An 18405-nucleotide genomic window follows, 5' to 3' on the forward strand; every position below is an offset into this window, starting at 1 on the left:
GATAATCGTTGTGTGTGATAATTTCGCGAGTTAATACATTTTTTACACAGTCACCAGATTTCCCTGACCTTCTTCCAAGCCACCCTACTCAACTGTTACCTCAACAAACATATGGTCCTTCGAGCCGGATTCAGGAATTAGAGTCAGTGAAAACGTGAAAATCAACGAACAATTTGTGAAAAAATCGAGTGACGCTAAAGTGAAAATCAAAAGGACGCCTCGTGCTGCACAATTTCGGGGTTCACACGAGCTACTCAACGAATTTCAAAAGCAATAAAATTCATACAATAGGTGTTTGTGACGAACGGACCTTCGAGGCAAGTAATCCGACACCTCAAAACAACCGCGCTCAGTTAGCCGCACGGTTAATTCTCACCCAAGGGCAGATACCTCTGTCTCTTTCTATCGTTGTCATCGGTGACAAATTATCCACCGCTCAATCGAACTTCAACTTATCTACCCGTCAATCACCTCCGGTCGGTAACCAAGAATATCAACATGTCATAAGACCAGGGTGAGATAGAGGAGACGTTTGAGGAGTCTGAGACTCAGGGAATCATCCCTGAATTGCTCATCACTCACCCAGAGGACATCAACAAGGAGCATCAACCAACAACAAATACTGGAGCTACACCAACAGATTACCCAGTATATCCAAACATCAAAACTCGAGAGAGTTGGGCAGACATGTCAGCCCCTCTGAGTAAAAAGGAGGAGTATCAAACACAACTTCTCTTACGCAAGGTGGACAGCATCAAGGAAATCAACGCAAACCTGGCCAAATTAGCGAGCAACATCGGTTCATTAACCATTGATGAACTCGAGGGCCAGGAAATCATAATCAACACCCACTGGAGCGAGTTGCCGAAATTAGAAGACAGGGTAATCGAATTCTTGCCAACAGATCACGATTTCTTCAACCACAGCCTTCACGAACGAGCGGAGGAGGTAAAAACAGCGAGCATAGCGCTCATTTATCGACTTAAGGGCCTCACCAAAAAAAGGGAACTCGCAGAAAAATCAACACCACCTGCTCAACCAGCTCAACAATCGGGCAAACAACTTAAGAGGATCGAACTCAACACATTCGATGGCAGATACTCCGAGTGGAAAAACTGGAGTGATCTGTATCTCTCAATGGTCGGGAGTGGCCCCAACATGCCAGGAGTGCAAAAGCTGGCTCGCCTCAAGGGCCTGCTGAAAGGATCAGCAGCAGCACTCATATCAACCTTCAGTATCACCGAAGAAAATTATGAAAGGCCGTGGACGAAACTCGTCAAGAAATACGAGGATCCACGACTCATCGCTCAAGCGCTATTTAATAGAGTGCTGAAGCTCCCCAAGATCAACAAGGCCACGGCAGAGAACCTCACCGCCAACGCAGCAGCGGCAACCGAAACCCTCGACCAGCTGCCGCAAATGACAAAGCTCAACACATCAAAGCTTCTCGAGCTGATGATTGTCCATCTACTTAGACAATCGCTCGACTCCGAGACTCTGAAGATGTGGGAGTTGAAACTCGGAGAAAGTAAGGACTTCCCAACGCTGGAGGAGTTCACCAACTTCATCGAGTCGTGTGCCGGGGGAATCAACTCTGGAGACAAGCTCCACTCAACGACCAACAGCTGAACGCAGAGATCAACGCCTGTATCGAATAGGAGAAGAATCGCACACGTGGCCTCAACGACGGAGAGGGCAACAGAGACCTCAACGAGGCCCCTCCCGAGAAATTGCTGCGCCTTCTGCCAGGGAGGACATTACATCGCTAGCTGCGAGAAATTTATCGCATTGTCCCCAATCAAAAGATTCGACGTCGTCGCCCACAAGCGGTTGTGCTTCAACTGCTTGGGACCTCATCTTCAAAGCAAGTGTACCTGCCGGAAAACTTGCTACAAATGCAAGGCTGCTGGGCAGGAAAAAAGACACCACACCTTGATCCATGGAGGACACGTGGACCTCATGGAAGACGTCGAGAAGCTGAAGAAACTGCACTCAACAACTCCAGCATCCACATCAACGGCAGAGGAATCGAGTGAGTGAATTTCAATTATATTTTCACTGCTCGCCCTCTGTCTCACTGATCCATAAAACCAACAGCACATCAATCAACGAAATCAACCGATTCAACAACCACTGAGGGGATTTACGCCCCCCTGAGTCAAGTTGAAGAATCAACTCAACAGCAGAAATCAATGGCATCAGCTAACGTCAACAACGAGCGGATCAGTGCACAAGAGAAAATCACCGAGAATCATCCATCATCATCCATCATCAACAATCAACGGCATTCAACACAACCATCTGTGCTGCTAGCGACGGTGATAGTAAAAGCAGCATCATCACGAGGATACTCGATCGATGCCAGGGTGTTAATCGATCAAGGCTCGGAAATATCGTTCATCACCGACAATCTAGCCCATCAACTCCACCTGAAACGAGCACATTCAACGCTCGAACTAATCGGAATCGGTGAAACACCTTCAGGGACAACGAGAGGAGTCGTGTCAGTCGTGCTTCAATCAAATATCGGAAATCAACGAGTTGAAATCACCGCACACATATTGAAAAAACTCACCACACGACTGCCATCATTCTCATGCTCAACGACGCGAATCGGCTCACTACAGGATCTTCAACTGGCCGATCCAGATTATCTAAAGCCTGGACCAATCGATATCATCATCGGATCTGACAACTATGGGCGGATCATCAAAGAAAAAGTCATCAAGTCAACATCAACTCAACTAGTTGGCCAACAAACAGCATTTGGTTGGATAATATCAGGTCCAATCAATTGCCACAGCTGTTCACCGAGAATCTCCTTAACTGCAGTACGGAATTCCGCGAACGAACAGCTACTCGAGCTTCTCCAAAAATTCTGGGTCCAGGAAGAAATCAACAATTCAACGGAGTGCCATGAGCTATCACCAGAGGATCACCAGTGCGAGATGCACTTCAAATCAACGGACTCAAGAGACGAGACGGGGCGCTATGTTGTGAGGCTCCCCTGAAAACCTCAGCAACAGCCCTCGGCGACTCGAGGCTCAAAGGCAACACGTCAATTACACTCGGTAATGAGACGTCTACAAAAGGATGAGGCGTACTCAGCCCTCTACAACGCCTTCATCAACGAGTATCAACAGTTGAATCACCTTCAACAAGCACCAGAGACTCCAGAACCATCCCCAGCCTATTATCTACCGCACCATGGGGTTCTGAGAGTCGATGCAGTCACCACAAAACTGAGAGTCGTATTCAACGGCTCCAGTGCAAGCTCAACAGGAATATCGTTAAATGACATTCTCTATCCCGGAGAAAAACTACAAGTGGATGCAGTCAACGTCCTCACATGGGTGAGGAAACACCAGTTCGTTTTTGGGACGGATATCGTGAAGATGTTCCGCCAAATTCGAGTTCATCATGACGATTGGGATCTTCAACGAATTTTGTGGCTCAACGAGGAGAATCAACAAATCACATTTCAACTCACCACAGTCACCTATGGGCTCAACTGTTCACCATGGATATCTTTAAGAGTCCTTCAACAACTGGGAGAGGATGAAGGTCACCGCTTCCCAGCAGCAGTAGAGACAGTTAAAAAGGGTCGCTACGTCGACGATTTTTATGGAGGTGCCGACTCCATCAATCAACTAAAAGAAATCGCTACTCAACTACAAGGACTTTGCGAAGCCGGTGACTTCCCACTCCAAAAATGGAGCAGCATCTCACCAGAAGCCCTTCAACAATTAGGCCTCTCACCACAGAACTCAACAGTGCACTTCGAAGAAGCAATCACCAAGGTCCTAGGCCTTTGCTGGCAGCAATCAACAGACACCTTCAACTATAAGGCCAAGACCTTCACTTCAACAACGTTCACCAAGAGATCAGTGCTATCATAGATCGCCCAGATCTTTGATCCACTGGGATTCATCGCTCCAGTAGTCATTCTCGGCAAAATATTCATCCAAGATCTATGGAGATTGAAACTCAAATGGGATGAACCCTTGCCGACGGACTACGTACGACAATGGAGGAGATTTGGAGCGGAAATCAACGAGCTAGATCAGATCTCAATCCCGAGATGGCTTAGACTATCAAAAGACACGGTTAACGTTCAAATCCACGGGTTCGCCGATGCATCCAAATCAGCAATGAGTGCCGTAATCTACATCAGATCGAAGAAAATCAACGAGCCTGCCTCAACAATTATCGTTTCTGCAAAAACGAGGGTGGCACCGATCAAGGAAGTAACGATTCCTCGCCTCGAACTCACCGCAGCACTACTGCTCACCCGTCTTGCAAACTCAACTCTCAAGATGCTCGAACTCGACAATGTGGAAACTCACCTCTGGTCTGACTCATCTGTTGCTCTGGCGTGGATAACCAGCCATCCGTCATGCTGGAAGGAATTTGTCCACAACAGAGGAGCAGAAATCCAAGAGACATTGCCAGAAGCAACCTGGAGACACGTCAGCGGAAAGGATAATCCAGCGGATTGCGCCTCCAGGGGAATCTCAACAAATCAACTGATCAACCATCCACTCTGGTGGTCAGGACCTGACTGGTTAAGTCAAGAACCAGATCAGTGGCCACAATCTACAATCAACATTCCCTCAGAAGTCTCACTTGAAGAAAAACAAACACCAGCTCATCCAGTCGCAGCTGAGGTCAACGTCAACGCTCTAGCAGAGGTGCTGGAGAGATATTCAACACTTTCAAAGGTGCTGCAAGTGATAGCCACCGTCAACAGAGCAATCACCAGGTTCAGAAGGCAACCCACACCCCAGACACCAGTCATCACACCAGAAGAACTCAACGAGGCTCGACTGTTCTGGGTAAAACTAATTCAAAATCAATTCTTTGCTCCAGCAATCAAAATCCTGAAGAGAGAACATCAACTACCAAAAGGAAATCCATTATCAAAGCTGACTCCAATCCTAGACGAGCTAGGAATCATGAGAATTGAAGGACGGCTCAAAAACGCTCAACTGGACCATGACGAGATTCATCCAATCATCCTGCCTCGTCATTCACATCTCAACACACTGGTCATCAACGAAGCTCACCGACGAACCCTCCACGGAGGTACTCAACTGACACTGGCAGTCACCCGCCAACAATACTGGATAATCGGCGGCAGAGGTACAGTTCGATCGCACATCCTTCACTGCGTCATCTGTACCAGATATCGTGCTCAACGAGCTCAACAGCTGATGGGGCAACTTCCCGCAGCCAGAGTATCACCATCGAAAGCATTTCTCCACACAGGGGTGGATTATGCCGGTCCGATGCCCATACTCAAGTGGAGACCAACAAATGCCCAACCAGCCTCGGTGCACATCGCAGTCTTCGTCTGCTTAAGTACATCAGCAGTGCACCTGGAACTAGTAACACGTCAAACAACAGACGCATTCATCGCAGCGTTCAAGAGATTCACCGGGAGACGAGGAATCCCACAAGTAATGTACAGTGACAACGGTAGCAACTTTGAAGGCGCCTCTAAAGTCCTGCATCAACTCTACAATCGAGAATCACCAGAGAATCAACAACTCCAAGCTGCGCTTGCCACAAATGGAACTCGCTGGAGCTTCATACCACCACGAGCACCCCATTTCGGTGGCAAATGGGAAGCAGCTGTGAAATCTACGAAACATCACCTGAGAAGAACGCTGGGAACAACTACACTCACCTACGAAGAACTCAACACCATCTTGATCCAAATCGAGGCCTGCCTAAACTCCAGGCCATTCTCACCAATGTCTGACGATCCAGACGACCTTCAAGCGCTCACCCCAGGACACTTCCTGATCAGTGAGGCACTCCAACTCATTCCAGAGCCATCGTACCTGGATGACAACCCATCAAAAATGCATAGATGGAATCTAATCACCCAGAAAATTCAACAATTCTGGTCAAGATGGTCCAAGGAGTGTCTCCAACGATACCTAGCAACCTACAAGTGGAATCAACGACAAGAAAACATCAAAGTTGGAGACATGGTATTAGTAGTCAACGAGAACTTCCCACCAGCAAGGTGGCCACTAGCACGGGTTACAGCCGTTCACCCAGGAGCCGATGGGCTCACCAGAGTAGCAACAGTAAAGACTGCCTACTCTGAGGTCTCCAGGCATGCAGACGGTACCCCCAATCCAGAGAGGTACGAAACGAGAATCAGCACCTGGGACCGCCCGATCACCAAGCTCTGTCTGTTAACCACAGACCCACCAGGAAATCACCCACCAGAAATCAACGCAGAAGAAAATCATCAGTAAATCAACAGGAAAAATTCACCACCATCCGATGGTGAATTGCCCCCGGGATGTTTAAAAAGGAGAAAAATATGGGTGGCTTTTCACCAGATCGATCGGGAAAACCCGGAAATGATCGTGACCCGTCGGTCAACGGTCATCTCCAAACCATCAAAATCACCATCACCCCCCCTCAACATTCTGTTCGTATCAAGCTGTTAACGTGCTAACATCTAATCAAAATTCTCACCGTAAAATCAACGAAACTCACCTAGTAAAATCAACTATTAATTCAACTATCAATTCAACTAACTCAACTTATTTCTCAACATATTCAACCATTAATTCAACTTTAATTTGTACATCAACAAAACTCAACGTGTAAATTATTGTAAAACCGCATTAAATTGACCACGCGTTTTAATAAATTGATAATCGTTGTGTGTGATAATTTCGCGAGTCAATACATTTTTTACACAGTCACCAGATTTCCCTGACCTTCTTCCTATCCACCCTACTCAACTGTTACCTCAACAAACACAGTCTTTTCTTGATCTTGTGGGTCCATGGTTATTTGATGGAAACTATTAGCTAGGTCAAAAACACTGAAATATTTTGCTCCTCCTAGTTTATCAAGGATCTCTGAGATATCGGGTAGAGGGTAAGGATCACCAATGGTCTTCTTGTTGAGATCTCTAAAATCGATGACCAATCTCCAGCGTTTATTTCCTTTTGAGTCAGCCTTTTTAGGGACTATCCATAATGGTGAATTATATGGTGACTCTGATGGTCCTATTATCCCTTGAGACAGCATTTTTCGAACCTGGGTTTTAATTTCCTCGGTATGCTCCAGAGGTGGTCGATATTGTTTACGATTGATTGGCTTCTCATCGCTGGTGCGGATTTTACAAGTGCAATCCTTATCACAACCCAAGGGGTCACCAGGGAGAAAGAAGATATCGTGGTAAGATTCTAAGATCCTTTCCACTTGAGCACGTTTGAGATCATTCAGTTTGTCGGCAGGTACCATTTCTTTGAGTTTCTGGATTCTTTTTGCAGGCGTGTTGTACAGGTCATTTTTCACAATGTTAGCTGGTCCAGCCTCGCAAGGTTCTTCATCTTCAGATGATGCATCTTTTAGATGGAAATTGAACGGTTCCAACTCTTGTGGAGGAATTTTTACCTTCACAGTTTCATTCGATGGATTTACAACTATCACCATACCTAGATTTTCCTGAACCCGAATAGCTGCTTCCTTCGCGAAAATTCCATTTCGCAGATTTAATTTCGGAAGATATCCTTCTTCTATTGAAGGGTTGGTAATTTCAACAGGAACTACTAATCGTACTCTAGGCGGGATAATAAAACTCATATTTGGTTCAAGATCTCGGAGCCACTGGATAGGTTTTGTAGGATGTTTGGCAAGGACGATGCTTCTATTTGGATAAGTAATTTCCGCCTTTTCCTTGATCAAGAATTCATTCCCTATTATACCGACTCCATCTACAGGTAATTTAATTTCTACGACATGGAAGGTAGAAGCGGTTCCTAGAGTGTGCAGAATTGTGGTTCCGATTGTTTGGAAATGATCGTTGGTTAATCCCCGAAATTCTTGGCTATTTCTGGTGTCAATCCACACGTAAGATTTAAGAGCATGGCGTTCTATAAAATTTACTGCTGACCCTGTGTCAATTAACACATTGCTTGATATCAATTAATTCCTTTGCAATCAAGTTGATCCGAGCCCCCCCCCTTGTACTGCAGATGCGAGTGTCCTTAATCTTGCGGCAGGAATCGAGGCAAAAATGGATGGGATAATAGATGTTGGTTCCGAGCGTGATTGTTTCGTCCCAATATGAGATGCGCGCTCATTCTTGTTGTAGAAATTCGTGTCCCAGCAATGCTTTACATCCTCCAGGCTAAAGGCCAATTACATGGAATTTCACATTAGATTCCCCGATTTTCAAAGCTATTGTGCCAATGGATCGAATTGATTCCTGAGTTAAACCGCTCACAAGAATATTTTGTGAGGTATCAATTTCCGCATCCCTTCGTAAGGATTTTGCATGAATGAGATTAACTTGTGAGCCGGTGTCGATGAGAGCAGTCGCCCCCACTGGGTGCAATTGCGGGCCTTTAATGACGACTTGTAGACCACTTCCAGAGGTGCAAACATTTATTTTTGGGATTTCTTGACGGGTAGATGACCCGCTGTTATCATGTGGGACTCCTTGTTTACTTTTATCTCGTTCGTCGCGGAGTCGTTGCGAGGAGCGTTTCTCCAGTTTAAAGGATTGATTTCTGGAATCTGTCCGCGTGATTGTGCTCTGTGGGGAAAGTTTGGTTTTCGATTGCTATAGCTTTTGTCTTCTGACGACTTTGTTTTTATTTTAAAACTCGTGCGTCGAGAACGATCAGGGCTTTAGTGACGTGAACCGTTGTTAATGTATTCATTTGAGACTCTATTTTTTTAAAAGGATCAGGTGGCGCCTCAACTACGCGAACTAGCGGTTTGGGTTCCTGATTACTCGTTTCCCCTGGGGGATCTATTCCCGTGACAGCTCGGTGACGTGATCGACTCCTTGGTGAAAAAGGGGGTTCTTGTGGATCAGGCACAATTTCGTCGGTATGAGGAATAGTGTATTGTTGGTAACGCCGATGGTGTGACATAGAACGATAACGTCCATTGTCCGTATACCCTTGGCTCATGGGAACCACATGGTGAAATCTATAACCTGGGCTCTTTTCTCGTGAATCGTAAGGCTGTACGCTACGCGACTCCTTAAGTCCTGGTGGGGATCCTTCAGAGCGAGTGTTAGCAGTTTTAAGAGTCTACTGATTTTTGTATGCTCTATATTTCTTGACCATATTGGTTACATCTTCAAACGTTGCACATTTCGCATGATAAAGTGCGTGTTGATAATATGGTGGAGACAATGAATAAAAACGAGCTACGGCGATTGAATCTAATTGCTTTTCAAGAAGAGCCCTAGAATTTTCCCCATGTACTCGAATTGCCTCTCTAAGGGCGGCCCTATGAGGTTATTTTAATCTGCGCAAGAAATCTTCCACAGCTTCATTTGCATACCATGGGCAATCCCTCAATTCTTCCCGAGTTCCTAATTCAGTTTTCTCAAGTCTATAATTGCTCCCTAAATCTTTTAATAAATCTAAAATTGAGGTAAATGTTTTTCCTTCAATTTCTGATCTGGCAGGATACCTAATTTTTGAACAGAGGGCACTGATATATAAACCCTCCTTACTTCTAGGCTCGGCATGGATCACATATTGAACCTCTTCCTCGAAAATATCAAAAGTAACTCTGTCGTGTTTATTCCCATAAAAAGCAGGAACATTTCTGAAAAGATGTTCTCCATTTTCAAATTCAGGATCATAATCTGCAGCTGTTACTTGACCATTCAAAGTGATATTTCCGCGGTTGGCCATGATAAAGAGACGTCGATAATGCGAGGGAAGGAAAAATTGAGAAGATTTTCCCCCGGTGAGAGTTTCGACGAGTCTTAAACCCAGATGAGTATAAAATGACACAAATAATGTACAACAGATGAAAGATCTTTTTGTCAATCACTTCTGAACTAACAAAATTTTATTTTTCAGATCGCGGTCGGCTCGACGAAAGCGTCGAGAAAGAGTTACGCGTCGATTAGAATTTAAGTTAATGAAATAAAAATATGTTTATACGCGCTCGATTTTAAAACGAGCTTGAATCGACCTTAAAGCGGTTGGAAGGAATTAGTTGACTAAGCAGTTTACAAGGTGGGCCTTCGATTATCCCACCGCTGCCACCATCTTTTATTTGTTATGTCCGGGACTAGTGGTCGGGAAACCACGTTATTTATTGTCAAAAATAAATACGCCGCCGAATTAACGATAATAAAAATAATTTGAGTCGGAGTGTTGCTCATGGACTCGTTCCCGAAAAGTTTGTCGAAGTTTTTCCTTGCAAATGCAAATAGTCCTTACATTCCTTTCGTTTCTGAAAGAACTAATTAAGATTTCTGGGAAAGAGGGCTACTTTCGACTCTTTTAAACCAGATTTTCAATGTCTACTCAGAATGTTTATTTATGCCGATCTTTGGTACAACTTGAGATTGATATTCCTTGTTATAAAATGTGATTCTTGACAATTTAGAGGGATCTTTTATTTGATTCGATACAATTCAAAGTTCAAATGACAAAAATGAAATTTATAAAATAGTATTTAAATTACTTACAGTTGTTCTCGTTTGATTACAATTTTTATTTAACCAGAGGTGTAATTTTTCTCTGGGCGTTGGAATTTGTTGATAAATACAGTGGGCTTAAATGCTTTTCAGCCTCACTGAGTAATACACACACGACCGGTTTTATTATTTATAAAACCGACGGAATTTCCAAAATCTGCGTTTCAGATTTAGGAAGAAAGAAGAAGTCACACTTTAAAATTTATTTCAAAAAGAGCGCTTGGAGCCGCGGGTGCTCTTGATGATTTTTTAAAGGCGATTTAGGAGATAATTCCTGACTCTCACAACTCTACGGATCTCAGGCGACGAACAATTTGCCGAAAACTATCGATGTTACGGGGAAGATTATTTAGCTTACCACCGTAATTCAAAAAGATACTGTTTTATCGGTGGCGTGGCGCTAGTCCGATTTAAAAGATTTATATGACTTGAATTTTAAATCTCCAAGGAGTGAGAACCGTATGCTTCCACGATTTTTCCGCGACTGGAGATTAGTTGATCATAATTCGATTTTATAATTTTGAATTTGGGGCATTAGCTGATTCAGTGGGAATGATTGATGGCGAAAATTTGAGGTGTGATATTTTGTCACACGGTCGAATTTTCGCTGATTATCGTTCTACTTTCATATTGTATTTTCTTAAGTTTTAAGTAGCCCGAGTTATTTGGAGTGATTTCGGAATTGTCGAAAGACAATTTCGAAATCCCTTGCGTCGGTAAATGTTTTCTCAATGTTGAACGTGGCCTGAATTTTTTAAATAATTTTATGGATATCACAGGCTGAGTTGGAAAGACTTGCGTCGACGCCAGCCCTTTGCAGAATCCAAGGAGTAGCCAAGACCCTGCAATGCAATCCGTGTGGATCGAGCGCTCGGCGTAGCGAAAGGCTTATTTTAGGTGTTGAAAAATCACTTTTTTATGTTTCTGACTGATCTTCCGTGAAACACAGTCTGATCGATTCTTCTTGACCGAACAGGCAGATGAGTCTGTGGCAAAGGTCGCTGTCGATTCCATTTGAGTCCGAGAAAAGTAACCACGATTACGTACAGCCAGTAGTAGATAAGCAAGGCCGGTTCTGGGTATTGTGATCTGTGCGGCGGGCGACGTCGCGGGTGAGGGCAATGCTGGAAGCAGCTATGCCCTCGGTCGGTAATGTATGAGGGAATCTTCTTTATCCGTCCACGGTGGTAAATTTGGGTCAGAATGTCGCTGGCGTCGGGGGGGGGGATATATCGCCCATGTGATATCCGACCTTGTTTATCCACCATATGATATCTAATATATAGCATATGCTGTCTACTATCCAATATTTAATATTTCATAGCTGATAATCGAAGTTGCAAACATTTTCAGAACTTGTCCCCGGTTCACGTGGCCGCGTGTTTACCAGTAAACACGCACCCGTCGTATAAACAAAACACTCGTCCTCTTCGACGCGCAGTGAATAGTTTTCGAAGTGGAATGAATATTCCTTGGTCGCTCAGAGATGATACGATACAACATAACAAGTCTAATAATTTGAAATGATCTTTGCTTTTTAGGTTTTTCAGATTGAACGCTTATGACCCAGAACGAAAAGAAATTAATTGGTCGTTTTTAACTGAATGTTTCTAATATAGTTGAAATGGAACATCAAGTACTTCATTCAAATAGATAAGAATTAATTAATGATAATAACGCAGACGGGAATTAATTTAATTTTTTAATAACATTTCCTGAGACTGAGTGATTGTCGAATGCTTCGTGTGTTTATCAATGAGCACGTACGCGTCGCATAAACATTGGGCGTGACCTCGTTGGGATCATGACATAGTGATGGAAAAGTTCATGTGAACAAGTGGAAGAGTCATTCACCTCATCAGCTGAGATGGTGGAGATCGAAGAAATTCAAAGTTGCGTGGATAAAGATTTATTGGAAAGTTGCTATAAAGAATTTCTCAGACAAAATTTGACCGTTACCAATGTAAACGCTTTTCTAGGAATCCATAATGCTTTCCAAGAACAAAATTTCAGATAAAACGAAATTTGGATAGACTGGTGGAGGGGATAAGATGATATAAATCGCGAATTTTTAGGGAGCACTTTAGTTGTAATCATGGAGAATCTCTCACCAGAAGACATACGCTATTCGAGTAGTACTCCGCCGTACTGTCCCGACTTTGAGGATATAGTGGAGAAGCATTTCGGTGATGTTTCACCGGAAAATATCTGGAATGTGATCAGTCATGTGCTGTCTTTGGAGGGTAATTATGCTGCTGTGAGAAAGAAGAATGAGGAAGATGATTCAGATTACTCACTCCTGCCATTATCGACTCACATTACGAAAAAACTGACTGTTATTCTCAACTGTATCGAAGAATTGATAGTGAGAGTGGATGATAATTTTGTGCGAGATCGTTGGGTCAGTTCATGGAGCAGTGGATTGAAGAGAAAGAGATGTCCATCTGTATGAGAAAAGTCCAGTAGCGCCAATGCAAGGCATTCGACATGAACTCAAACTCGGTGTAAACATAATGTTTGAATCATTGAAAACCGAGGCAGACTCAGCTCTTGGTCGTGATGTTATTGATGAGACATAAAAATATTTTTTCTTCCAATAATTATTGTTTATTTATTTTTCTATTTAGCTGAATGATTACATTTTTCCTGTTCAAATAAATTTCTTGGCGCTGCCGGTGAGTAAGCTGTATTCGACGATTCGATCCTGTATGATCAAGCAGTAGGCTCTGGTATTGGGATAGAAGATCTCTGATGATTCGAACTCCAGACGAATGTCCACAGGTCCGGATTTCAAGAACTCATTCTGCTTGGAGCAATCGATGAGAATGAGTGGTGCTGTTTTCAAGAAGTCCGCTCTACTGAATAGTGCTTCTGGCTCTTTATGGTAATAGAACGCTTTGAAGCTGGTGTACATGTCGTAGAAAAGAGCGAATTGGTTGTGTGCAATATCCAAATTCAGATTTCCATAAGGATCACTTTGCGAATTTAAGAATAACGTGATTTCTCGAATATTACAATCATCAAATGCACTTGCATCTTTCAGAGCCTCCTTTTTTCAAGGTATTTGGAAACCGAGGATGACGTAACGCGGTTTCTCCAATTGCGTTGAGCTTTTCACAGTCCAGACATGTTTCGTTGTGCTCGGCAAATGAGGATACTCGTACAATTCCCAAGAGTGAAAGCTAATTGGCACCACGGTGTTTTTTGAAATGTCAGCAGGTTTAATGTAGGCCAGCATCCAATCGATCTTGGTGATTGTGATTTTGAATTGTTCAGCCTGCGGTCCATCATTGGCTTGGAATATAGCATTAAAGTCACTGTGTGAACGTGTTAGGATTAGCTCATGCTTAGCATTCACAACATTTCTCTGATAATCCTCAGCGAATCCTAAAATCATGCTCAAGGGAATGGATACATCAAAATATCCTGCCTCATCAGTTATTTCCTTCTCGCTGTCAATCCCCCAGCCCGCATTTTCCAGGAGGTATTTCTGGCTAGCACTCTGAGAAACGTCATTTTTCATTAATGTCGTGAAACCAACATTGTTACACCTATCGATTCCCACAGAATTCAATTCATAGCGTATTTTCTGGACTAAATTACAGACTGCATTAAAAGTTGTGTATTTGCAACGAGTGTATTATCAGCTTTCGTCAATCCACCACAAATGTGCAATGAACTCTTGAATGACAGTACAGAGAGATCCTGGTGTTGTACGGAAATACGGATTTCGTCATTGTTGCTGAAGGAAGACGATGCAAATGGTTGGTGCCGATGAATCTCATAATGAGGAATGGACTCATCGAATATTATCCACTTCTGAATGTTCAAGATCTCTTCCATGGCAGTAACAGCAGGTTACAGCAAACATTCACTTTCCTCCTTTTCCGCGAATTCTTAGGCCCATAGTCCGCAGGAACTTGACGTTGGCGATGTCAGCTTCGTGAGATGCACTCGACTGTTCGCTTACCGGCGTGAGTCCGTACTTTTATAACTGCAACCAACTTTTCCCCCTCAAACACAATATCCATTATTCAATGAGGGCTTATATGGAGCCGTATTGTAATTACTTCGCCGCGGAAATTCACAGAACGATCGTCTTGATCCACAATCCTCAATTGCAGATGGTCTATTGACTCCACCACTATTGGTAAGTAAATTACCTGGGCAGGTGTTTCAATATTATTATCTCCAGGTGGAATGTTTGGGAAGAATTCGTGAAATTATGTGCACACGTCGATTGTTAATGTAGGCTCCTGCAGTTAGATTAGACTCAATACGTACAGAGTTCACAAGAATGATGTTTGGAGGTGTAGACGATTCGTAGAATGTTGAATGCACTAGAATTTGTCCTTGAAAACCCAGCAGTTGCCCAATGGAGACCAACGGTTTGAAATTTATCACCACATCCTTGGATACTTCAATCACCGTCTTGATCGTCTGATCATTTGCCCGTAAAGTAGAGGGGATTTAGAAGACTGATAATTGATCTTTCAAAAAATTTGTAATGTCAGTAATCATAGCTTCCTGTTAGTATAATTTTATCACGAATCCGTCTTTTTCAATGTAAAATTTATTACATCCTTCGTCGATATTAGGAATTGAATTGTAGGTATGAAATTGGACAAGCCCCACACTATACAATTTTTCTGGCGTCAATTCAATGGGTGGAAAATAGCATGCTTCTAGTGTAGAAAATCGACCAGACAGGGTCAAGGTAAATGAATCACTCATGATAGTCAACGCTCAACTGATATTATTATGAGTTTTTGTAGTTTTATATGAATTCACCGGCGAGCAATTTCAAGCATGAATGTCTGCAGATGATAGTATTATAATTTAATAGTCTTGATAACTTTTAGGATTAAATTTCACAACACTACCGCTACCGAAGTAATTAATCAACTCTTGAGGTGGACGCAAATTGTCATAGCTGTCAAAGTAGATAACTTCATGATTCTTCTTTTTATATGGAACCCAATGAGTGCCGGGACCATCTTTATCATCAAGATTGACTATAGCTGATTCACATTTCCAGGGTCCACCCCGAGGCAACGCATTTCTCATATAAACTCCGCGAAAATGCGGAATTTTCATGATGCCGACATACTTCATCAAATCACCATCAGTGAGAGCTCGGTGCGCTAGTTTTACAAGTTTTTTGGATTCAGATTTTGGGGTTTACCCAAAATAGACTTGTAGGGTTTCAAGTGCGATTGTGACGTTTACTCTCTTCCGATTCGTTTCTGGCGTGTTTAGACGTGTTGATAGCTTTGGCTATCCCAGCAGCTCCACCTGCTAGAGCACCTGTTCCACCTGTTGCATTCAGTCCGGCAAATAGTGGCATTAAAAATGCCTGTAAAATTCCACCAATTTTAGCTGGGATGGGGAGAAATCGAGGCGTAGGCTTCAATTTAACTGCTTGACGTGCACCTTTCTGGATATTACGTCGCAACCCCGCCGCCAGATGGCGCTCCCCGCGACGTAAGGCCCACCACCTCTGTCGCTAGACGACGCCACTGATGGCGGCTGGGTCAGGTTGGATTACTAGCACCATCTGTGATATTCTATTTATGTCCATGGTCATGGAGACGATTTCGCTTCAACCAGAGACTGAAAAATACGTAGACTGCGCGTTGCCTTCCAAATCCATCCCACACTTGTCGCTTCACAGAGAAACCACCAGGTGACAATAACTCAGCACAGGCGACGCCACCAAAGATATTTCCCAAAGGGGGGGGGATTTCGTTTTGATAAATAGGACAATCAAAATAAAAAATTAAACAACGAGAAAGTCCTTTTCGACTATCGACTATCTGATATCTATTATTTCAATGATAACATCACCATCTATGGACCACCTGGTGGTTCGCTATGATCATGGACGATATGCTTTAAGAATCAAAAAGCTAGTAGCCCTGGTGTAAAGGATGTTGTATTATTCAAAGTTGTTCTTCTAGGCGAACAAATTTTACGAATTCACTGGGTAATCGAACCCCACTCATTCGGGTGGTGTACAAGCACGCTACCATTTACACCAGGGCTACTAGCTTGGTAGCCTTCATATTATTCATGGCTTTTATTTGAATCGTTTTGGTTCTGAGAATGTCTTGTATAAAAGATATGGATCAGACTTATGGAATCACATTTCTAGGAACCACTCATATTTTCTGAGAATTTATTTCTTTTCATGGACAGTTTTCTAAGAATATTATCATTACACTTCATCAACGTAATAATCGTAAAGTGAAAAATGGTGGGGGGAAAGCGTATAAGAGCAGGCTTCTCACGCTATTCCCCCAATCACAATTACGATGGACATGACGCTTGCAGAAAAGAATCATCTATTGGATCTTTGACCATATATGTTCACGCATGAGGATATTGTTGAGAAACATTTTGGTGATGATCCACCAGAGTATGTCCATGAGTTCCTTCATGCTATTTTGGATCTCGAGCATCAGTTTGCAATCATCAGAAAGAATCGAGAAGACTCAGAGAAAATATCTACACAATATCTGCCCGCTCTCATTGATCAGAAGTCGTCAATCATTCAACAAGCCATTCAAACTCTATTGACAAGATTGGAGCATGACCTGGGGCAAATACTGAATGAATACTTTACAACCTAAAGAATAATATTCAGCAATGAGGATGAAAAGGATTCGATTACATCAATTCTCAGACACTTATATGAAACAAAATTGAATTGAAAATGGATGTTTGAAAGTTTTAAAACTTACGAATGTTGTATGAAAAACGTTAATGATATGCAATAAATATATATTTATATAATTGGAATGTATTCTTAAAAAAAAAACCTTTTTTCCCTTTCGTATACCCTTTCGGGTCTTTACGATTTGTTCCCTTCCCACCCCCAAACCCCCTGTACCGCATTTGCCGAAGGGAGGGAAAAACCTCATTCGAGGGGAAAAACCTCATTCGAGGGGAAAAACCTGCCCTGGTACAGTCGTCCTTTTGACAGGACTACCGCTCGACAGTGAAACTGTGAGATTAGAGCGCTATAAATTTTGACCGCCGTGCCGGGATCGAACCCGGATCGTTGGCATGCTAGTCTAGCACTCTAACCGCACGGCCACTACTTGATAGTACTAATTTCTAAATCATTTTCTTAACACTACCACTAAGAGGGTTGTATTCAATAATACGATCATGCCGAATTAAGCAGTAAGAAGTTGTCGTATAAGGGAAAATTTCTGTTGATTCAAATTCCAGTCGACTATCCACAGGTCCAGATTTTAGGAACTCGTTTTGCTTCGAGCAGTCGATGACGATGAGTGGAGCAGTCTTCAGGAATGCTTCCCTATCCAACAATGGTTCAGGCTCCTTACCATAGTAAGAAGCTTGAAAGTCGGTGTACATATTGTAGAGTTGAGAATACTGATTGTGTGCAATGTCAAGATTGAGGTTTCCATAGGGGTAACTTTGAGAATTAAGGAAAAGTTTGTGACGTGACATTTTCTAAACGACCGAAAATGCCCATCACCTTCGCCCTTCCTCCCTATGGCCTCCTTGCCGATGCTAATACTAGTAGATAGACTATACCGGTTCTGGACATAGCGATCTGAGGGGTGGTGCGGGGCGGGGGGCGGGTGAGGTTGCGGGGGAGGGCATTGCTGGAATCTGCTAGGCCCTCGGTCGGTAATGGGGGAATCTTCTTTATCGGCCCCCACAGTGGTAATGTTCGAGGCTCCATTTGGCCCAGAATGCGGGGGGGGGGGATATGCACCATGTGATATCTGACGTTGAATATCCGCCATATGATATCTGATATCTAATATCTAGTATTTGATGCCTAATATCTCATTTCTGATGTCTAATATCTAATATCTCATAGCTGACAATCGTAGTTGTTACAATTTTCAGACGTTCTGTTGGCGGTGCATTTTTTT

The 18405-nt window shown here is 43.2% G+C and overlaps 2 protein-coding genes across 2 annotated transcripts; both read left to right on the top strand.

Moving 5' to 3' along the window:
• Positions 1–3074: 3074 nt before the first annotated feature.
• Positions 3075–3899, top strand: LOC105271995 (uncharacterized). The gene has a single exon (XM_011313849.1). It carries the CDS (start codon positions 3075–3077, stop codon positions 3897–3899), a length of 825 nt encoding a protein of 274 aa, XP_011312151.1.
• Positions 3900–4151: 252 nt separating this feature from the next.
• LOC105271996 (uncharacterized) lies at positions 4152–6272 on the top strand. The gene has a single exon (XM_011313850.1). The coding sequence runs from the start codon at positions 4152–4154 to the stop codon at positions 6270–6272; it is 2121 nt and encodes a 706-aa protein (XP_011312152.1).
• The last annotated feature ends 12133 nt before the right edge of the window (positions 6273–18405 follow it).

Source organism: Fopius arisanus, unplaced genomic scaffold (assembly GCF_000806365.1).
Source record: "Fopius arisanus strain USDA-PBARC FA_bdor unplaced genomic scaffold, ASM80636v1 scaffold00132, whole genome shotgun sequence".
In the NCBI taxonomy this organism is placed as follows: Eukaryota; Metazoa; Arthropoda; class Insecta; order Hymenoptera; family Braconidae; genus Fopius; species Fopius arisanus.